Source organism: Trichomycterus rosablanca, chromosome 5 (assembly GCF_030014385.1).
Source record: "Trichomycterus rosablanca isolate fTriRos1 chromosome 5, fTriRos1.hap1, whole genome shotgun sequence".
Classification (NCBI taxonomy): domain Eukaryota; kingdom Metazoa; phylum Chordata; class Actinopteri; order Siluriformes; family Trichomycteridae; genus Trichomycterus; species Trichomycterus rosablanca.
In genome coordinates, this window is record NC_085992.1 from 19,507,499 (window position 1) to 19,531,457 (window position 23,959).

The window sequence follows — 23,959 nt, forward strand, 5'->3', positions numbered from 1 at the left end:
AGACCATTAAAATGTGAAAGGTAAAACGAGTTGAAAAGCAGCAGTACTGAACTGTTGCAAAATATCATTTCCTCAGGAGTTCCAAAAACTTTATCTAAGGTTTAAAATAGTATATGCTTATGTGTTACCTCACTAATATTATGTATTTGGTTCGTTTATATCCAACGTTTTTGTGAAACATTTGATTGCACACGCCAAAATTAAAATAAATAAATAGGCTATATGAGTTGTTTAAGCGCCACGCCTGTGAAAAATTCCAAGGCGGAGTATGAATGTATTTTTCCACTGAGAGGAATCACAGTTTCTCACTCAAAACTCCAGCACTGCAGAGTGAAATAAACTCCCAGAATGGCCGGAGTAGCGTCCACGTTGGCTAAAAAGAGGGCACTGGCTGCGGGTTTCGGGACTAACGCTAACGCTGTAAAATATCTCAATCAGAACTTTCACTCTTTGAGAACTGAGTGTCTGAACCGCAGAGAGCTTTTCTGCGACCCCACGTTCCCCGCAGGTCCTGAGTGTCTGGGATTTAACGAGCTCGGTCCACGCTCATATAAAACAAGAGGCGTTCAGTGGAAAAGACCTGGGGTGAGCTCCTCCATTTTTCATATCTGTAAGAGATTAATCAAGATTGTATTTCATAGTTTAAAGCCTTTTCAGCGCATTACGACTTTTAGAACAGTTTGGGTCAGGGCGTGTTTTTATATCCAATTCCGTTATTTCCCTTCAAAATAACTGAATAAATACATAAGTTATCAAGTTGTTCTACAATACTGTCTTTACGTAAACATATTTTAAATAGGCTATATCAAAAATTATTTTTAGTCATTTCTGTTTAGTTTTGCATAAAAGTGATTGACTTTGTGTCGTTTAAAAGCATTTCTTTTTCATTCTTAATATCAAATGTTCTTTTAGTTGATTATTTGTTTTTTGGAAATGATTGGGCAGGGTCAGAAATAATTGTGCAGTTACAAGGTCAGTAACCCTCCATATTAGCCAAATTATATAAAAGAACATGTGTTTTCAGTCAAACATTTGCAGGTTTTTTAACCACATCAGTTGGTATGACCACAGCAGACATTGATTGATTAAACATGTTTTTATTTTTATTTTGCACACTAATTTATTAAACTTTTATGCATTCATTGTAAGTGGGTGTACCACCTTAATTTTATGGTGAGCATGGTTTAAAGCTATAAAGCAAATATATAAGACATTACTGCACATGCAAATGTCTGTCAATTTATAAAGAATGTTTTTTTTTAATTTGCAATACATTATTTACCCTTAAACATACAGGAGAAAACACTGTTTTAATATTAAGCAACTGAGTTCAGTGCTGACCTACTGCCAGCAAATGACTCATCTAGACATCCTAGAATAAAAACAGGAAAGTCATCATAACACTCCTTTGTGTTTCCATATTGCTGCAGGAGTTTACTTCCAGGCCAGAATTCATTATTGGAGGAGCAAGAAGAACTGATATTTGTCAAGGAAGCTTAGGTAAGATACATTGTGTATGTTGTAAAATTTGAATAATAACAGATTGGGCAAATAGAATTTAGAACAGTTTGATGATTTTGCTACTGCTACTACGTATGTAGACTACATTAACTAGACAATTAACTGGTTAGTTGATTGTGTTTACATTAAGCAGAAAAATGTCTGGGACTTAAGATGTGCACCCTGATGTTGCTGTGTTCTTCTTACACATCCAACTAAATCATTCTAAGCCTAAATACACCGATCAGCCATAACATTAAAACCATCTCCTTGTTTCTACACTCACTGTCCATTTTATCAGCTCCATTTACCATATAGGAGCACTTTGTAGTTCTACAATTACTGACTGTAGTCCATCTGTTTCTCTACATACCTTTTTTACCTGCTTTTACACTGTTCTTTAATGGTCAGGACCACTACAGAGCAGGTGTGTACAGAGCAGGTAGTATTTAGGTGGTGGATCATTCTCAGCACTGCAGTGACAATGACATGGTGGTGGTGTGTTAGTGTGTGTTGTGCTGGTATGAGTGGATCAGACACAGCAGTGCTGCTGGAGTTTTTAAGTACTGTGTCCACTCACTGTACACTCTATTAGACACTCCTACCTAGTTGGTCCACCTTGTAGATGTACAGTCAGAGACGATCGCTCATCTATTGCTGCTGTTTTGCTGAGTTGGTCATCTTCTAGACCTTCATCAGTGGTTCCAGGACGCTGCCTGTGGGGCACTGTTGGCTGATATATTTTTGGTTGGTGGATTATTCTTTGTCCAGCAGTGACAGTGAGGTGTTTAAAAACTCCAGCAGCGCTCTATTGGAGTCCACCTGTTGCAATTTGAATTGATTGCAACATTATATAGTCTCAAAAGTCACACACCAGGGCCTACAATGGCACATATTTTACATTGCATTGTCAGGGTTAGGACTAAGGCAAAAAACAAGCCATGTCTGTGGATCTCTGCGATCAATTGTGGCAAGACGTATAACGGGGCAAGAAGGGCCTGGGTTTGATCTGCTGGCTGGATCTGTGTGGATTTTGCATGTTCTTCCTGTGTCTGTGTGGGTTTCCTTTGGGTGCTCCAGTTTCCTCACACAAGTCCAAAGACATGCAGTCAGATCAATTTGAGCTACTAGAATTGCCCTAGATAGGAGTGTGTGTGTCTGCCCTGAAATGGACTGGTGACCTGTTTGCCCAATGAATCAGACCCTGACCAAAAAAAAAAACCGGTGGTTAGACAATAAATTAATGAATGACTGAATAAATAGAATAAAGCAAGGATAGTAAACGTGATCCCAAGACTATAGCGGGCTTGGGACTAACTATAGTATCTATACAAACCTTTCACCATGACAGTAGCCTAGGGCTGGACGATATGGCTAAAATTTATATCACGATATAACTCCTAATTTCGGTCGATACGATATAATTCCGATATCGATATGAATAATACAAATGTCAGAAAAACTGCCAGGAACACCAACATTGAAAGGCTGTACCTGCGAATCTCTGAAAAATTTATTTGCAAAGTCTATGAAATCTCACCCTTTACAACTACATAATATTTTAGAAATAATAATAGTAATAATAATAATAATAATAATAATACAAATAAATTAGCTTTCACCTTTTACTTGTATTCAGCATTTGTATACAGACAAAAACACGACATCATTCTCAAATAAACATAAGCTTTGACAATATATAATATAATATATTAACATTTGTCTTAACCAGAGGTGGAAAGAGTACTAAAATATTGTACTCAAGTAAAAGTATCATTACTTTAATGAATTTTTACTTAAGTACGATTAAAGTTACTAGTCTAAAAATCTACTCAAGTAAAAGGTAACTCATTTAAAATGTACTCAGAGTAAACGTTACTTAGTTACTTTAATAACAGCGGGGGGGGGGGGGGGGGGGGGGTCTCTTCTGTGTAATGCAAACAGGACAAGTGGATATAAATCTCACAATAGTTGTTTTTAATTTAAATATAATAGAAGAAACATGTTGATACAACATTTAAAACATTTAGGGGTGTGTAATGTGTCATTTTAGTCCCATAAAACTTTTTTAAACTGTATAACCACTAATGATGTGTCGTAGAATTATTTGAATCTATTGAACGGCCCTTTAAACTGAAATAAAGGAATCGATTCGCGCTTCTGGGAGTGGTTATGTATATATACACGGCTCTTTAAAAGGAACCGAGACAAAAGATCCGACTTCCCGTCGCAGAATTCACTGCAGCAGTTTCCCAGACGCGATTTCTTTAGCGTTTATTATTTTACTCAGTAACGGATCTTATTTAAAAGGTAGCGAATTACAATTCTTAATACAAAACATACTTAAGTAAAAGTAAAATTACAGGCTGTGAAATCTACAGTACTTTAAAAAGTATAAGTACACAAAAAACTAAAAAGTACACTCAATTACAGTAACGCGAGTAAATGTAATTTGTTACTTTCCACCTCTGGTCTTAACTAACTTTAATCCACAACATGGACTGATTATTATTTGTATGTAAACATTTTTGAACAAAAGTGCTCAACCAGGATAAAGAATTTAAAAAGTGCTTAAGAGTTGCTGCAGAATTTGCTAGTAAGAGGCTAGTCTTTCCTCTCTTATCAACTATTTCTACTGCTTCTTTTTTAACTGTGATGCTCATTCACTCACAGCTGTTGAACTCATTGTGCCGCTAATATCCACCGTGTTGTAGCGGAGTGTAATCAGAGCAGTAACGCTGAGCACTGGCTTCGTGCCTGTGGCGTACTTCATCATGCACTGACGTATGCATATCGATCGAATTTGTTTAAAAATCATATCACCGTTATTGAAACATTTTCTATCGCGATATATATCGATATCGAATTATTGTCCAGCACTAGAGTAGCCCAAAGAACACAACCAAAACAAATGTCTTTCAGTGGCCCAGACTTAAAACATCTGTGGACAGACCTCAAGGACAGACCTCAAGGCTGATTTTTACAGACATTTGCCATCCAATCTGATAGAACTTGGAAAGAACTGCAATGAAGAATTATTAGAAATATTTTAACTTTTTTCACTTCATCATTAAAAGGGATTAAGTGTAAAATGGCAATTATATCTATTAAAAATAAAATCCACAACACAATACAGTGCTCAAAAATGTCAAGGGGACTGAACACTTTATGAATCCCGGCATGTATAATTTCTGTTGCTCTGAAAATCAAATGCCTTTGTAGAATGTGTTGTGACAACCACATGACAAATATTTCTAAACCAAGAGCCTGGACTGATTGAGTCATACAATGATTGTGGCTACATGAATCATACAGTTAATTGCTGGTTTTGTCTTTATCGTCCTTGGACAGTATTTCCCCATTAAAATTTTAATACTAGTACAATTGCTTATATATCTTTGGATATATATTTCATATAGCTTTATGACTGTATTTTATGGCTATATATTTTATATTATATTTTATATTCATATATTTATCTTAAAATACGTACATGACCACACACTTATTCAAAGTGGTTTGCTTGTGATAAATTCAGATAAAAACACTGTAAGAATCTTAATCACAACATCTTTGTTAAAGCTGTACAAGGGTTCATTTATAATGCCAAGAGGAGCTATTTCCTAAATAAAGAAATATCTGTAGAGATTACTGACTGAACTAAGTCATTCTTCTGAGGTCTGGGTGCAGTCAAACTTGACTAAGAAGTGCTGTGTACAGTCAGATCTGTACAGTCAGGGTTGGAATTTAAAAAAAGAATCTAGTTTAGAATGAAGGTTTATGTTTGATTAAGTCAACCTGAAAGTAGTAGCAGTTGTTGGCGCGTCAAGTTAAATGTGCAATTTTAGTGTCTTTACCTCATCAAGCCTCTTCCAGTTATTTACAATCGAAACAGACAGATGATTTACTCTCTAAATGTAATTTCTGACTATGTTTAGGTGATTGCTGGCTCCTAGCAGCTATTGCATCCCTCACTCTCAATGAAGATGTATTGTCTCGAGTGGTACCATCAGATCAAGGCTTTGGGGATAACTATGCTGGTATTTTTCACTTTCAGGTATACATACATGTTGTTTAATGTATCTTTCTCAGCCGGAAAAAAGTTTGAAAAGGATAGAACTTTATATGTAATACTGTGCTGTTACTTAAAAGCAGATTCACTACTGAAAATAACACCAAATAAGGATTTTGCAAATTGTTTTATAATCCAGAATATGTTTTTTATTACTTTCAGGACTTAATGCATCCATCACAGCCATACAGCTGTCTAATACAGCCGCAGAAACAAGACTAAATGTCCATGGGTTTTGAGGTGTGGTTTCTGGAATGTTTAGCTCTGGGCAAAAACCATAATGAGTCAGAATAAAGGAACACCTATTGATCCTAAAGTGTCATCAGTTTTTCTTTTTCCATATTGACTCAATTGTTCCTCTAAAACAACTGCTACACAATAGAAGAATCTAAATCTGTAATCTGTATGTAAATGAATGCAATAATGTGGTACTTTTTCCACATGTAACTGGAAGATGACTATCAAATTCTTCACATTTTATAGTTTTGGCAGTTTGGAGAGTGGGTAGATGTAGTCATTGATGACCGACTGCCCACCAAAGATGGAGAGCTGCTATTTGTTCATTCAGCCACAGGTTCTGAGTTCTGGAGCGCCCTGCTGGAGAAAGCCTATGCTAAGTGAGTGTATTTAGCAACACCTTGGTATGAGATTGTTTTACTGGATGGCTGCAAGATGAGGCTGTAATTTGTTTTATACATAATTTTTTGCAGAAAGATCACATTAATTCTGTTTTTTTTTTAAGTAGTATGTGATTTTAGGTACCTTTATCAACAGTTTGTTTTTCAGCAAAGTATACCTTGGGTTTGTGTCCTGGAAGGTTATGGTCTGACGTCTAACTTACTGAATTAAATATTCATGACCTTGGCCTAATTTTTATTTAAATATCTAAAAATAATCTGAATCGTATATCCAAGATTTATATTTTATATTATGTGTTGTATGTTATATTATTTATAACATTCTAGCCTTTAAATGCATTAAAAACTTATTAAGGCACAATTAACGTTGTAATGACCCATCGAAAAAAAATACAATTCATCTTCAAGATTCTTTTTTATCTAATTTTTGGCCAATCTGAACTCATTTCTCTTTTGCTGATTGCTTTTTTTTCACCTGCTAGACACAAGATTTTAACAGACTAAAGTATCAAGTGTGGAGAGCCACGCTCTGCCATCCATGATCAGCCGCCCCCGTGCCAGCGCCTCAACTGGTCAGCAGATGTCGTAATCGCCCAGTGATGAATAATCTTGTTTAAGCCATTGTCCCTCAACCTACAGACACACAGCCAATTGTGTGGCACCCTTCTGGCTGATAGCAAAGCAGGATCACTTTTAAATGCATAAATTGTCTTAAGTATTTAACTTTAACTTAATAGCTTGTGGCATGTAGCATATTCACAGAGACAAAAAATATTCTTATGGTATGTTGGGGGGGGGGGGGCAGGTTTACATGGAGTCAAATGGAGCTTAGCCTGTTCAATACTGCTCTGTGTGGGAGCAGCGGATTGGACACGTTGAAAGGGGTGTGTGGTGATCTGGCTCTCCTTGATTAAGACAGGGGCAGCAACTTCACAATTGGGAATTGGAAACGACTAGATTGTGAGATAAAAGGGGAAAAATAATTAATTAGGTAATCCTCAATCTGTCAACACTTACAAAAAGAATCAGAATCAGAATACTTTATTGATCCCAGAGGGAAATTGCAGAAGGCTACATAAGGAGTCAGAATCGTGGGGATAGAAATAATTTCTCATAAATTGTCTCTACAAGCTTTTCTCCAGAAAGGTTGTCATTGCAGAGTCATACCAGTTTGATTTGTCAGTTCTATACCTTAATTCCCCTTAATATTAAAGTCAGATCTGCTGGTCAGTGTTGCAGGTTTATGTTTTATGGTCTCATTCTGGGATCTTGTGTAGCCTTACACAACAAAGTCTTTACTTTGAGGGTTTTCTCATATTTTGGTAATGCAATGTATTTTCATGATGTTAAATCACCAGCTGTTCATGAATAGTTAGCCTTTTTGTAATTGAATAGTTAGCCTTTAAGTAATTGTCAGCATTTGTTTTTGCAGATATGGAAGGCAGTCCAGACTAGTACTAGATATACAATAGAGCAACATTAGTGCAATGTTAAATAGTAAAATTCCCAATGATTGTGTACCTAATACAGATACTGATGTTATTATCCTAGTAGATCCCCATTGTTTAGGCTAGTAAATTGTCTTAGTGAGTAGTGTTTTTTAAAGGTCCTGCCTCAGTCCTACAACCCCAAATTAGTGTTTCTTACATTTTCTTACAGACACTATGAACCCACAATATTTTATGTTTTGTCTGATCAACTTTTTTAATTTGTTAATATACATCCATTACTGTATTTCATGCCTGCTACACACACACACACACACACACACACACACACACACACACACTCACACTTAGAGCAATTCTGAATAGCACCCAATGGAGCACCCAAAGGAAACCCACACAGACACAGGGAAAATATGCAAACTCCACACACAAAGGACATTGGCCGCCCAGCCATGGAATCAAACCCAGGTCCTTCTGGTTGTGAGGCAAAAGTACTACTTGTTGTGCCTCTGTGATGCCCTACTTGTGTTTTTTTATTACATATTTTTGTAAAGTACTTTTTAGATAGATACTTTTTTCTTGGATCAATTTTTTATCTTAATTTATCTTATTTGATGTAAGGCAACAGCACTACTGTAACGGTGTGTGGGCTAGACGGACAGGAGGGGCGGACACAAACGCGGAGATGTGTGATAAACTACATTTAATAATAATAAAGACAAGACAGGGTTAAACTGACAGAACAGGACTAAACAGACTAACTGGGCTAAACAGACTAACTGGGCTAATGGACAGGCTAAACACAGACTAAACAGGCAAAACAGACTAAACAGGCTAACGGACAGGCTAAACAAAGACTAAACAGGCAAAACAGACTAAACAGGCTAACGGACAGGCTAACGGACAGGCTAACGGACAGGCTAAACAAAGACTAAACAGGCTAATCAGACTACACAGGCTAATCAAAGACTAATCAAAGACCAAACAGAGCAAACAGAGCAAACAGAGCAAACAGAGCAAACAGAGCAAACAGAGCAAACAAGGCGAGAACGGGCAGAGGTACCAGGAGCAGAGATACAAGACACAAACAGAGTTACCGTGAAATAGTCTCCAACCTGCCCATTGCCCCAGCTCTCCTTATAAATGCTCCTTGATGAGGAGCAGCTGGGGCTGATTAGCTCAGGGAGCCAATCACCTGTGAGGCATGGCAGGGGAGTGAGTGTGCACACAGAGAAGAGGGGCGTGGCACATATGAGCACACCGAGGCTAGCAGTGTGACAGATGCCCCTTCCAAAGGCACTACACCTGGAGTGCCTAAAAAAACAAAAACAAGGAGGTCCTGGGCCCTGCGGGGTAAATTTGAAGTCATTAAAAATGTCCTCAGGCAGGCGTGATAAAAATGGTGGGACGCAGGCTGCCGACAGAAATCCAGAGGCGCAGTCGGGGAGCGCCGACAAGAGTTCAAAAGCGCCGTCGGGGGGCGCCAATGTGGGAACAGAAGCACCATCGGGGGGCGCCAACACGGAAACAGAAGCACCATCGGGGGGCGCCAACACGGAAACAGAAGCGCCATCTGGGGGCGTCATCTCGGAAACAGGAGCGCCATCTGGGAGTGCCGACGAGGAAACAGGAGCGCCGTCGGTGGGTGCCGATGAGGAAACAGGAGCGCCGTCGGTGGGTGCCGATGAGGAAACAGAAGCACCTTCGAAGGACACCAACTCTGGAACAGGAGCGCCATCAGGGGGCGCCAACTCCGGAACAGGAGCGCCGTCGGAGGACACCCACTCGGGAACAGGAGCGCCGTCGGAGGACACCAACTCGGGAACAGGAGCGCCGTCGGAGGACACCAACTCGGGAACAGGAGCGCCGTCGGAGGACACCAACTCGGGAACAGGAGCGCCGTCGGAGGACACCAACTCGGGAACAGGAGCGCCGTCGGGATGCGCCAACTCGGGAACAGGAGCGCCATCGGGATGCGCCAACTCGGGAACAGGAGCGCCATCGGGATGCGCCAACTCGGGAACAGGAGCGCCATCGGGATGCGCCAACTCGGGAACAGGAGCGCCATCGGGATGCGCCAACTCGGGAACAGGAGCGCCATCGGGATGCGCCAACTCGGGAACAGGAGCGCCATCGGGATGCGCCAACTCGGGAACAGGAGCGCCATCGGGATGCGCCAACTCGGGAACAGGAGCGCCATCGGGATGCGCCAACTCGGGAACAGGAGCGCCATCGGGATGCGCCAACTCGGGAACAGGAGCCAGCTGCGTGGAGCCTGGCGAAGAGGCTTCGTGAGTCAGCTGCGTGGAGCCTGGCGAAGAGGCTTCGGAAGCCAGCTGCGAGGACCCTTGAGAAGAAGCATCCGGAGTCAGCTGCGTGGACCCTTGAGAAGAGGCGTCCGAAGTCAGCTGCGTGGACCCTTGAGAAGAGGCGTCCGGAGTCAGCTGCGTGGACCCTTGAGAAGAGGCGTCCGAAGTCAGCTGCGTGGACCCTTGAGAAGAGGCGTCCGGAGTCAGCTGCGTGGACCCTTGAGAAGAGGCGTCCGGAGTCAGCTGCGTGGACCCTTGAGAAGAGGCGTCCGGAATCAGCTGCGTGGACCCTTGAGAAGAGGCGTCCGGAGTCAGCTGCGTGGACCCTTGAGAAGAGGCGTCCGGAGTCAGCTGCGTGGACCCTTGAGAAGAGGCGTCCGGAGTCAGCTGCGTGGACCCTTGAGAAGAGGCGTCCGGAGTCAGCTGCGTGGACCCTTGAGAAGAGGCGTCCGGAGTCAGCTGCAAAAACACTGGAGAAACGTCATTAATCAGCTGCACAAATCCTTGAGAATCTACTTGATTCAGCTGTGAGGACCCTGGAGAGGCGTCCGGAATCAGCTGCAAAAACCCTTGAGAAACTCCTTGATTCAGCTGCGAAGACCCTGGAGAGGCACCCGAAGTCAGCTGCGAAAACACTGGAGAAACATCACTCAGCTGCGAAAACACTAGAGAAACATCACTCAGCTGTGAGGACCCTGGAGAGGCGTCCGAAGTCAGCTGCGAAAACACTGGAGCAACGTCATTCAGCTGCGTGGACCCTGGAGAGGCGTCCGAAGTCAGCTGCGAAAACACTGGAGAAAAGTCACTCAGCTGCGAAAACACTGGAGAGGCGTCCGAAATCAGCTGCTTGGACCCTGGATATGCGTCAAAAGTCAGCTGTTTGGACCCTGGAAAGACCGGACTCAGCTGCGAAAACACTGGAGAGGCGTCCGAAATCAGCTGCTTGGACCCTGGATATGCGTCAAAAGTCAGCTGTTTGGACCCTGGAGAAACTGGACTCAGCTGCGAAAACACTGGAGAGGCGTCCGAAATCAGCTGTTTGGACCCTGGAGACACTGGAGTCAGCTGCGAAAACACTGGAGAGGCGTCCGGAATCAGCTGCTTGGACCCTGGATATGCGTCAGAAGTCAGCTGTTTGGACCCTGGAGACACTGGAACCCGGACCACATTAGCAGTGGGCGCTTTGCTGCAGGAAAATTTTGCTCTCATGAGGCCCTCAAACACCTTAACCGAGTTCAGCTCAACTCCCCTGTCAGACCAAAGCTGCTTAGCCCACTCACGAGCAGCACCCCTCAGCCGAGACATCATAAATCGCACCCTGTCGATTTCAGCTGGCTGGGGGTCCAGAAGGTTCTGCAGGTAGAGCTGGCTCTGTAGAAGGAAGCCTTCGACGCCTGAGTCGCTTCCATCATATGGAGCTGGCCTACTAAGCGGGAAGGTTTGAGGAAACCTCATGGAGCCGAAGTCCGGAAAAACATGGACAAAAAACATCTCGCTGTGTCCTCTTAGGGAGACTATTCTGTAACGGTGTGTGGGCTAGACGGACAGGAGGGGCGGACACAAACGCGGAGATGTGTGATAAACTATATTTAATAATAATAAAGACAAGACAGGGTTAAACTGACAGAACAGGACTAAACAGACTAACTGGGCTAAACAGACTAACTGGGCTAATGGACAGGCTAAACACAGACTAAACAGGCAAAACAGACTAAACAGGCTAACGGACAGGCTAAACAAAGACTAAACAGGCAAAACAGACTAAACAGGCTAACGGACAGGCTAAACAAAGACTAAACAGGCTAATCAGACTACACAGGCTAATCAGACTACACAGGCTAACAGACAGGCTAACAGACAGGCTAATCAAAGACTAAACAGAGCAAACAGAGCAAACAGAGCAAACAGAGCAAACAGAGCAAACAGAGCAAACAGAGCAAACAAGGCGAGAACGGGCAGAGATACAAGACACAAACAGAGTTACCGTGAAATAGTCTCCAACCTGCCCATTGCCCCAGCTCTCCTTATAAATGCTCCTTGATGAGGAGCAGCTGGGGCTGATTAGCTCAGGGAGCCAATCACCTGTGAGGCATGGCAGGGGAGTGAGTGTGCACACAGAGAAGAGGGGCGTGGCACATATGAGCACACCGAGGCTAGCAGTGTGACAACTACCCTTTGTGACACGCTGTATGTGTTTTTTAAATACATATTTTGTAAAATACTTTCTATATATATATTCATCTTTTTTCTTGTTCTTTCTGGGATAAATTTTTTTATCTTAACTTATCTTATTTTTTTGTGACTTCCAATATAACTAAGAATAAATGGATGTTATGAGGCTCTCTCTGGAGGCTCTACCACTGAAGGGTTTGAGGACTTCACAGGAGGCATAGCGGAGATGTATGAGCTGAAATCTGCTCCAGCCACTATGTTTCACATCATCAAGAAGGCTCTGGAGTCTGGAGCTCTGTTGGGGTGTTCTATAGACGTAAGAACATAATCAGAACTTGCAACCCTTGCTGTAATTACTGAAAAGAGAGTTGGTTGGTTTCCTTTTTATAAACTAATTTAATATCTGCAGATCACAAGTGCAGCAGACTCCGAAGCCGTCACTCACCAAAAGCTTGTGAAGGGGCATGCTTATTCCGTGACTGGGGCCTCTGAGGTTTGTAAACCTGGTTTTCATTAACAACAGTTTTAACTACAAAGTTCAGTTGTATTCATAAAGCAATACCATTAAAAGAGTATAATTAAATTGTCATGCCTGGTAGGTGAACTACCGTGGTCGTAAGGAGAAGCTAATCAGAGTGCGGAACCCCTGGGGTCAGGTGGAGTGGACTGGAGCCTGGAGTGACAAGTCAGATCATGTTCAGTCTCTAATATAAAAATTTGATTTACTTTGTTATATAAAAACATATTTGAATGTATGATTCTTTTACATTTTGAAATGTAATATTTTACTGCACTTATTGTGCTTCTTTGTATACTGTCTCTTATGCAGCTCCTCTGAGTGGAACAATGTGAATGCTTCTGAACGTGAAAATGTAAAAGCTGAGGATGGAGAATTCTGGTGTGTCATAGCACTATCACTTTACTATGCCACGCCTCTATGCAGATGAATTGATTTCTTTATATCCTGATAGTTTGGCTTGTCTGACATCTATTTCAATTACCATGTGTGATCTCAGGATGTCATTCCCAGACTTTAAGAGACATTATTCCTGCCTGGAAATTTGCACTTTGACTCCAGACACTATTACGTCTGACCAGGTAAAACACTGGAGTGTGTGCAAATTTGATGGCAGCTGGAGAAGGGGCTCGACAGCTGGTGGTTGCAGAAATAATCCATGTGAGGATCATAAGTGACATTTTCTTGCTTGTTGTTTTTTGCATCTATTTTACTTATGGTTTTATGCACAGATACATTCTGGATGAATCCACAGTTTAAGATCAGGTTAGAGGAAGAGGACGATGATCCTGATGATAATGATGTTGGCTGTAGTGTAGTAATTGGCCTCATCCAGAAGAACCGGCGCAAGCTGAGGAAAGCTGGAGAGGACATGCACACCATTGGTTACGCCATCTATGAAGTAAGGGCGGCAAGACATTTTGTTCGACTGATTATTAAAAATAATTGATTGTACAAGTACCACTTGTTTGTCACACTCACTGTAATATAACCTAGGTGTCTTTGTTATGTTTTATTACAGGTCCCATCTCAGGTTAGCATTCTGCCCGGAGTTCAACATTGGGCATCTACATCACAAATAATGTTAATTTTCAAAGTTCAAGTTAATAGCATCCACTGTCCTCTCTACATATTGATTGATTTCATTTTTATAATTCTCAGTTTCATGGGCAAAAGGAAGTGCACCTTAGTAAGGAGTATTTTCTGACACATGCTCAGAAAGCTCGCTCTGAGACCTTTATCAATCTGCGAGAGGTCAGCACTCGCTTTAAATTGCCTCCTGGAGAGTACCTCATTGTTCCTTCTACCTTTGAACCACACAAGAATGGGGACTTCTGTGTTCGGGTGTTCTCAGAGAAACAGTCTGAAATGCAGTAAGGATCTTAAACTTATGTTTAGTATGTGCTTACCCATGCTAGTTAGTTCGAAATACAGTATGTAGGTTGTTACTGTTTTTTGTCTTCTGTCAGTTTTAATACAAACAATAGTTTTTTCACCTGTTTGAATAAATCCTTTTTATGTAATAAAATACTTGTTATTGTTCATGATACAATTGCTTAAAGAGATACATTTTATATATGTGATATTTATACTCTTCTGTTGTACAGAATTTGTGACGACCCTGTTGAGGCTGACATAGAGGATGTAAGACACTGTTTGTAATTTTGTATTTTTGGATTGTATTTACTACTACTGATAATTTTTTCTGTATCATCTCAGGACACTGTGTCAGAGGATGAAGTTGATGCCGGATTTAGGGGGCTGTTTACCAAACTGGCAGGAGAGGTAGATTATTAACAAAAAATATTTATAAGCTAATTTACATTTTCGGCATTTAGCAGATGCTCTTATATCCAGAGCAACTTACTAAAGTGCTTCCATAGTGAACATTTCCCCACTAAAGTTTAAGTAGCTGAACACTAATGTGATGTTAAGCTTTAGTTTATTTGCTTAATACTTGATTAAATTGAAGACCTTGTTTAAAATTGTTTGGCGTTCACCTTTTAATGGTAAATTCTGGTGGTAAGATGTTACATTCTTGTTGTAACATTAATATTACTAGCATGGTTTTTGAATCATGAATGAACTTTGCCTAAATTTTATCATATTCAGTCATCATGTGTTACTTACTGAACCAGAAGCTTTTTTGCCAAGATTAATTTTAAAACATAACCTAACAGCTGAAATAGTACTCTGAAAGCTTAACGTGACTGAAAGTTTCTCAAAAGACATAGTTCACAATTTCAAAAATGTAAGTAAAATATCAAATTTTGCTCTTTCACCAGGACATGGAGATTTCAGCATGTGAACTCAAAACCATTCTCAACAAAATAGTTGCAAAAAGTAAGCCCAGATTCAAATGAATGTAAAATAACTAACCACTGTATACAGTGTATTGAAGTACAATGTGTATAATCACAGGGACAGATATTAAAACAGATGGCTTCAGTTTGGAAACGTGCAAAACCATGGTGAACCTAATGGATGTATCCTTTTGATATCTCTATCTCTTATGCCAAAAGACTGTTGTCCTTGTAATGGTAAAACAAAAGCAACAAATAGTTTGTAGTAATTTATTTAAGTATTTTTTCCTTAAAGTTATACCTTAACTGTACCACAGGACAGTGGTAATGGCAAGCTTGGGTTGAGTGAATTTGCCACCTTGTGGAAGAAGATTCAAAAATACTTGGTAAGGCTTTACACTAAAGAGTTACACAAGTGTGTTATTAATTAAATAATCTAAATGCTTTTAATATTTATCTTTATCTTTTTTAGGCAATCTACAAGAAAAATGATATGGATGAATCTGGCTGTATGAGTACACCAGAGATGCGAATGGCTTTAAAAGAAGCAGGTGTGTTGCATGTTTTTGTAAAGAATTACAGCATTCATATTTAATATGCTCTTAATAAGGATATATATAAGTTAAAGCAACATAAAAATTATTGCACAGGCTTTAGTCTGGACAACAGTCTCCATCAACTTCTGGCTGCTCGATACGGAGACATGGACATGGTGATCGACTTTGACAGCTTTGTAGCTTGCTTGATGCGCTTGGAGATGATGTTCAGTAAGAAAGTTTTTATTTTATTTTCAGTTTTTGGGCTTTCTATTAATTTCTAACTATTAATACATGATCTTTAATTATGCAGAGCTGGAAAGACCAAATACAGGGACTGAATTTTTTTTTTTTATACAATATACTAACATAAGCAATGAAAATCTAAATGTTTTTGTTGGAATGTTAAAGCTTTTTAATTTCTTTGGAGTGCTTTGGAAAATAAAAGCAATAGATGCCCACCTTGCAACATGATCAAAAATTAAATGTAGTTTTTTTTAAGCCTGGGACCATCATGCTCAGTTTATTGATTATTTTAGCTACTTTACTTTTACATTTATGGCATTTAGCAGATTTTTTTTTTCAAACAACTTACAATTATGTCTGAAAACAATTAAATCAAACAATTGTGGGTTAAGGGCCTTGCCCAGGGGCAACAGTGGCAACTTGGCAGTGGTGGGGCTTGAATCAGCAACCTTTTAATTCCTAGTTCACTACGTAGCCCGCTGAACTACAACTATTGTAGACATTTTAGAAAATTAGCATCTAACCCAGGGGTGGGCAATTAAATTTTCCAAGGGGCCACATAAGAAACTGGGACTGTTGTGGAGGGCCGGACCAATAAGGTGAACTTAATTCTGCTCAATATTAATTTTATCTCTTTATTTACATTTACATTACATTTTCAGCATTTAGCGTTGACGTCTTTATCCAAAGCGACTTACATTACAGTTACACTATACAAAAGCAGCAACCTGGCAGTGGAGAGGCTTGAACCAGCGACCTTGTATTTACTAGTCCAGTACCTTAAGCACTAGGCTACAACTGCCCACCCTTTATGAGAAGCAGTCAATTGTACAGTTCTAATAAGCTGTTAATGTTTAGATGTTACAATCAGAAAATTAGAAGTAGGCAGAGAAAAAACATCAACATTATTTTACTTTTTAAACAAAAAGCAAAACAAAAAAAACTAATGTGAACAAATGTGCAGGTTTTTAAACTATTTTGCTTTGAGTCTAATTACCACATTTGTTTTTCAGTCCTTTGTTATTGTTGGATATTCTTTTTAAAATCACAAAGCTGGTGCTGACTGCTTCAGATCTGGATGTGTTAAACTTTATAAAAAGTATTTGTTGCTTTTGCAGTTTAGTTAGTGAGGCTTCAGGTGTGACGCTCTGCATCGTTCATGTTGTTGTATTTCTCTGTTTAGTACCGCGATTTAAAGCCTAAATTGTGATCGTTAAACAGCTTTACACCTGACTTCAGTAAATAAATACTTCGGAAGTCCTTGGCTGCGTCCGGAATCGCATACTTAGAGAGTATGTACTAGATTGGAGGAAGTATGCACTACTCTGCAGGTAAAAAAGTACATACTTCCAGTACAGAAGTATGCAGTATGCACACAACACTGCTACGCACTACATCCGCCATCTTTCCAACGTCAAGTGATGACGTGAAACGTGATGACGTAATATCACCATGGTTACAGACTCATTACAAACCCCATTCGCCAAACTTTTGGATATTTATCGTGTTTTTGTTATTAATTCGTCTTTAAAATGTTTTATTTTATTTATCTTACTTACACTTGTAAACAGAGGACCGCTATCTTTCTTGTTTCTTATTACGCTTCGAACGCCTACGCAGCTCCAGTTGCATTATGGGATACATTAACGGACCGCAAGTGTGCATCGCTTGCATACTCAAACATGGCTGCCCAATAAGTAGGTCATCCGGGTACTTCTCGCGTACCTCTTTGTGTATAATATGTATTCGGACATACTAACCGCTCTCGCGTACTCATTTCGCGTACTATTGAGTATGGAAGTATGCGATTCCGGACGCAGCCCATGTCTTGTTAAAAACTCCACCATCAGTCACACTCAGTTCTGTTCGCATTACGGTGAAGCTGGATACACTCGCACACACGAAAACGAAACTTACGGATATTTAAAGACACAGCGCTCCCGTCAAAATCAATCCTGTTGTATTGCATGTTTGATGTACATTTATTTACATCTAATTTTTAATTGCCTCGAACCTCATGCGGGCCGGTTAGGGATGTCTCGCGGGCCGGATATGGCCGTACAATGCCCAGGTCTGATCTAACCTGTCTGTCTGTTGATTTGCAACTGTATTATTTCTGTTTGTTTATTTGACATACATAGGCATGTAGACTTGAACATATTTCCTTAAAACATTTAATAATTTTTGAGCTGTAAAGGAGCTGCGGGCACATACTATACAAACCCTATTTCCAGAAAAGTGAGGACATTTTATTAAATTCAATAAAGACAAAAATCTGTAATTTGTTCTCTTAAATCTTTATTTAACCGACAAAAGTACAAAGATTTCTGATGTTTTTACTGATCAACGTAATTGTATTTTGTGATTAGAAAATATTTATAATTTACTGGCTGCAAAACACTAAAAAAAGTTGAAACAGAGACATTTATCACTGTTACATCACCTTTCTTATGAATTACACTTTTTGGAAACTGATGAAACAAGTTGTTGCAGTTTTGCAAGTGGATTTTTTTGTCCATCTGTGCTTGATACAAGACTTCAGGTCTGATTCTTTTTTTTTTGTGATGCCCCACACATTTTTGATAAAAGACAGATCTGGCCTGCAGGCTGGCCAGTCAAGAGGACCAATTCTATGTTGACGAAGTCATGCTGTTGTAGCTCGTGCGGAATAAGGCCTGGCATTGTCTTGCTGAAATAAGTATGGTTTTCCTGGAAAAAAGATGGCAGCATATGTCTCTCTTAAATATCAATATACACCTTTATGTCAAATGTACCTTCACACTTATGCAACCCTGATGCAAACCCATTCCATGATGCATGTTGGCTTTTGCAGCTTTCTTTTCAATATGGAGAGCTTATGTGTTTTTCCTAAAAACAAGCTGAAACATGGACCACAGCACATTTCTACTGTCTTTACTGTCTTTCGGTTCATCTGAGCTAACATTTCTGCATAGAATTGATGTATGAGGTTTTAGATTGCATTTTGTGATGTAGCACTGCACAATGATAGTAGACAAGAGTTTTCCAAAATACTACAAAACCATGATGGTTTCTCATGCACTGCTGTTTGAGGGCTTGAAGGTCATATACTTGCAAGCTTGCTTTGAGAAAGAGTATTTTTAAACCTGATTAGCATGTCATTTATTTATACTTTTGCCAGTTAAGTAAATGTTAACGAGAACTAAATTATTTTATTAAATATTAGAAAATGTGGGTTTGTATTTTTTAATTAAACTGTGTTAGTTGTTTAAAATTGTTTTGAAATCTTTCATGATCCGTTTACAGTTTTTCTCAGTCGATTTGGTACATTTCTCACATCATGATTTACATTGGCATCACAACAAGTGCATTTCTCAAAACAGTTAGTGCAAACAGCAAAACTCAATGAAATACCTGCAAAAGCACGTACCTTGCTCACAATTCTTTGTTTGTGCCTCAAAAGCAAATATTTATGTCAATCAACTTGTCAGTGCCATCAGAATGTCTAGTCTGTGTGTCATTGCCTATGAACAAGGCAGTAAAAATACTTAGTCATGTTGTCAGTGCAACAGTGTACACTGTAAGTATATTCTGATAGAAACCAGCTAAGCTTTTGATTACAAGAACGCTGCACATTTTGTGGCATATCAATTGAAACGGTACGTGTTACACACAAAATACAAACTTACACAGAACACAAAGTTACACATGACTGTATGTGGGAGACTGACAGCAAGAAATTGGACTGGAATCAAATTTATACAGTAATATTCTTTTACTGTATTGTTCACACTGCAATTTGTTGACAAAAAAATCAGATAGAAATTCAGGAAAGACAGACAACTGTTTGGCAGCCCTCTGTAACAGAGGAAAAACTACAAAATTAGAAACTTACTCTAAACATTCAAAACAACTTGAGACAACAACTTAAGGAATTATAGTGCTTTCTTTTCTATACATCCTGACGCTCCTCTCTGTTGGGCCACATGTTTTCATCCACGTCACACTGGATATCTTCCCTTGCAATGCAGCGTGGAAAGAATCTCCTGGAGTGCCTAATTCAGCCTCTGGATATCTGTTATATCCTCACAAGCTGCATCCATGGCAGTCAGCAGGTTCATCTGGGTGTGCGGCTGGTGATCGTACACCTTCCATCTCCAGGCTGAGAAGAACTCCTCAATTGGGTTCAGGAATGGGGAGTAGGGTGGGAGGAATTCCATCAGCATTCTATAATGATTGGCAATCCATTGCCTGATGGTGTTAGAGTGGCATGGACTCTCCTACCTCTTCCTCTGTTTTGTCCCCTCAGCCTTCCACCACGCAGCCTTACCCCTCTTCTTGGCTGTTCACCCTGTACACGGCCTTGTCTTTTCATTGTGAGACTTTGTGACCTTGCAATGTTTTGTGTCTATATGTTTGTCAATTGAAGGTTCATGAGATGTACCTCTGACCTATGGTTGAGAGCTGTTTGACCATTGGTTGATCTAAACCTTCACAAATTCCCCTTCTTAACTGAAAGCCAAGATTTACCTGAGAACAATTTAATCAATTTATGATAAATTACCAAAATTTACCAAAAAAGTTTCATAGAAATGTACAAATTATGCCTGAGAGATTATGACAACATGTTCAGCACTTTTGCATGTAATGACCTAGGCAATGACCCAAAGCCTAAATGTTTTGGAGGGTAAGACAATTCAACAGACAATCAGTAGAACACATTTTGATAAACATGACATAAGCAATTGATAATGCAAAAAACAGCAGACAATTGTACATGACCATTTGCATGAATGTACAAAAGCATTCGCAAAATGTGAAACACAATGAGAAATGCTATTATGATCTGCACAAGTGACAAGGAGATGTGGAGATTGAATGAACAGTTTTGAGAATTTCAATTCTGATCTGAGAAATGAACCAAATCGACTGAGAAAAACTGTAAGCAAACAACTTAATACAACTGACCTAAGCAGCTGTATTTAGGATCAGTGAAAACTTTGGTTAACTTTAAGGTCAAGGTCATTTGTTAGTGTGCAGTTATTTTTGTAATTATATAATTAAAAGTAGATATTTAATTAAAAAAAAATAAGTAGAATGCTTATTTATTTTGTTAAAATGTTGCAAATTGCAACCCCAAATCAGAAAAAGTTGGGGCAGTATGGAAAATGCAAAAAAAAAAAAAAATGCAGTGTTCCTTGCATTTACTTTGACTTTTATTTGATTGCAGACAGTTTGAACCCAAAATATTTCATGTTTTGTCTGCTCAACTTTATTTAATTTGTTAATATACCTCCATTTCTGCATTTCAGGCCTGCAACATATTCCAAAAAAAGTTGGGATGGGGGCAATTTAGGGCTAGTAATGAGGTGAGAAAACTAAATAATGATTCCAAACAGGTGATGTCAACAGGTGATTGTAATCATGGTTTGGTACAAAAGCAGCATCCAGGAAAGGTTAAGTCTTTGATGAGCAAAGATGGCCAGAGGATCTCCAGTTTGTCAACAAATGCATCAGAAAATTATTGAAATGTTTAAAAACTATGTACCTCAAAGAAAGATTGGAAGGGATTTGCATATTTCTGCCTCTACAGTGCATAATATCATTAAACGATATAAGGAATTTCAGTGCGTAAAGGCCAAGAGCGCAAGCTCAAACTGAATGACAGTTATCTTCGATCCATAGCTGATATAACTACATGGGCAAGGGATTACTTTGGCAAACCTTTGTCAAGCACTACAACACAGAGTTACATGCACAAATGCCACTTAAAACTTTACTGTGCAAAAAAGAAGCCTTATGTTAACCATGTCCAGAAGCGGCATTGACTTCTCTGGGCTCGGAGGCATCTAGGATGGACCATCACACAGTGGAAACGTGTATTGTGGTCAGATGAATCAGCATTCCAGGTCTTTTTTGGAAAAAATGAACGCTGTGTGCTCCGGACCAAAGACGAAAAGGACTATCCAGACTGTTATCAGCAACAAGGCTGTGTCAGTGCTCTTGGCAAGGGTCATTTACACTTCTGTGATGGCAGCATTAATGCAGAAAAGTACATTGAGGTCTTCGAGCAACATATGCTGCCTTCAAGACGTCAGCTTTTTCAGGGACGTCCATGCATTTTTCAACAAGACAATGCGAAACCACATGCTGCACAAAGGCATGGCTGCAGAAGAAGATGGTACGAGTACTGGACTGGCCTTCCTGCAGTCCTGACCTGTCCCCAGTAGAGAATTTGTGGAGAATTTTAAAACAAAAAATGCGACAACGCCGACCCCGTACTGTTGCACATCTTAAGACGTGTTTGCAGGAACAATGGGACAAAATAAAACCTGAAACACTAAACCGCTTGGTATCCTCTGTGCCAAAACGTCTTTTAAGTGTGGTCAAAAGGAATCGCAACATTACAAAGTGGTAAATGCTTTACTGTCCCAAATTTTTTGGAATGTGTTGCAGACCTGAAATGCAGGAATGGATGTTTATTAATAAATGAAATAAAGTTGACAAGACAAAACATGAAATATCTCAGGTTCATCCTGTCTGCAATCAAATAAAAGTCAAAGTAAATGTAAGAAACTGTGTTTTTTTATTATTTGCATTTTCCATGCTGTCCCAACTTTTTCTGATTCGGGGTTGTACAACATACTAAAAGTCTAAGGTACTGTTTTCCCTCTTTTAGAAATATTCAAGAGAATTGATGCTCATAAAAGTGGATTCATTGAGTTGGACCTTCTACGGGTAGACTGATCATCTCTATATTTTTATATTTAGTACATTGGTTTATTTCTGTTGTCTTAATTTGTTTTAACTGTTTTGCAGTGGCTGTCATTTGCTATGATCTAGGAGGAACACAAGGAAAGGGAGAAAAACATGGATTGTATTGTTATATATAATTGTATATTGACCTTTTAACATAATGTACAATGGTCAACATGTCTTTTACTACACTCAGTATATATTGGTAAATACACCAACGTTGTATTTGTATGCCGTCTGTCTGTCATTTTATCCAATTCACCTACCAATCTAAACAAACCAAATGTTAGTTAGTGACTGCAGCCCAGTAGCTGCTATGCCAACTTTATCCTGTCCATAAGTAGAGAATGAAGGTGGCGATTACGTATTGGATGCAGTTAATGGGCTAATTCAACAGGGATTTTAAATATATTTATGTCACTGGTTGGTTTAAAATAATCCAGCAACTAAAAATATCCACCCAGCAGCCGTCCTTTGCCCTGAAATGTATTAAGTGGTTGAGAATGAAAAAACATTCTCTTTTTTAAACAAAACTGATTTTGTCACAATTATTGGAATTTCCTGCATTCAATACTCCAGATCCTTTAAGGACTCTCTTATGCTTACAGCTTTTCAGTTGAGTTCAGGTCTGGGGATTAGGATGGCCAAAGTTTAATTCTTTGGGTTTGAACCATTGTTGTGTGAATTTAATTTAATGTTTTAGATAATTGTCCTGATGGTACATCCAACCCCAACTCAATTTTAGCTTCTTGATGGAGGCAGCCAGATCTTACTAATCTTAAAAATTTTCTGGTATACCTTCATGTCATGTACTTAAGGTTCCCAAGGCCTTCTAAAAACAACACAGCTCCACCACTATATGTTACTGTGGAAGTTTTTTTTTACTGTAAAACGATTTCCCTTTGTAATGAATGTATGTACCAGATTGTTATATGTAAAAAGTGCTCAGTGAGTGTATGTATGGCAGTTTTTTCTGTGAAGGACTAAAACATACAGTTATCCTGTTGTCACACTAAGCGATTTACGATTCTTATTCAAAATGTAATATAAAACATGGAAAAATCATTGTTTTAAATGATGAATTTATTTTATTGGAAAAAATTTATTTCCCCAGATCATAGTGGAGAAATTTTGACCCACTTGAATTATGAATGCTCTTTATCTGAGCTGCGTGAGTTATTTGTTATTTGTTTCTTTTGTAAGTTTATGGTTGTTGATGTACTCCTAAAAGAAGAAAAACTATAATAAGAACTATGAGAGAATTGTAAAAGAGCTTGTGAAAGTTTTTGGACAAAAAGGGTGTGTTAATAATAATAATAATAATAAAGTCACAAAAATCAGTGCCATCAGAATCTCAAGCCCCCCAAGACTGGCAGTACATCAGAGGAATGGTAAAATGTTATCAATTGTGTTGATTGTATTATTATATGCTGGTTTGGACAGTAAATAAAATCTTTTTCTTTCCTAATACTGCTGACCGTTT

At 39.3% G+C, this 23,959-nt stretch overlaps 1 protein-coding gene across 1 annotated transcript; it reads left to right on the plus strand.

Moving 5' to 3' along the window:
- The first annotated feature begins 329 nt into the window (after positions 1-329).
- On the plus strand, positions 330-23,944 carry capn2a (calpain 2, (m/II) large subunit a). Its single transcript, XM_062995790.1, has 21 exons — positions 330-585; positions 1,431-1,500; positions 5,439-5,557; positions 6,056-6,189; positions 12,287-12,455; positions 12,549-12,632; positions 12,739-12,824; positions 12,969-13,037; positions 13,156-13,316; positions 13,388-13,557; positions 13,678-13,689; positions 13,818-14,029; positions 14,264-14,300; positions 14,376-14,441; positions 14,942-14,999; positions 15,078-15,142; positions 15,277-15,345; positions 15,432-15,510; positions 15,610-15,726; positions 22,400-22,458; positions 22,540-23,944. The coding sequence occupies exons 1-21, from the start codon at positions 349-351 to the stop codon at positions 22,561-22,563; spliced, it is 2,097 nt and encodes a 698-aa protein (XP_062851860.1). The 5' UTR covers positions 330-348; the 3' UTR covers positions 22,564-23,944.
- The last annotated feature ends 15 nt before the right edge of the window (positions 23,945-23,959 follow it).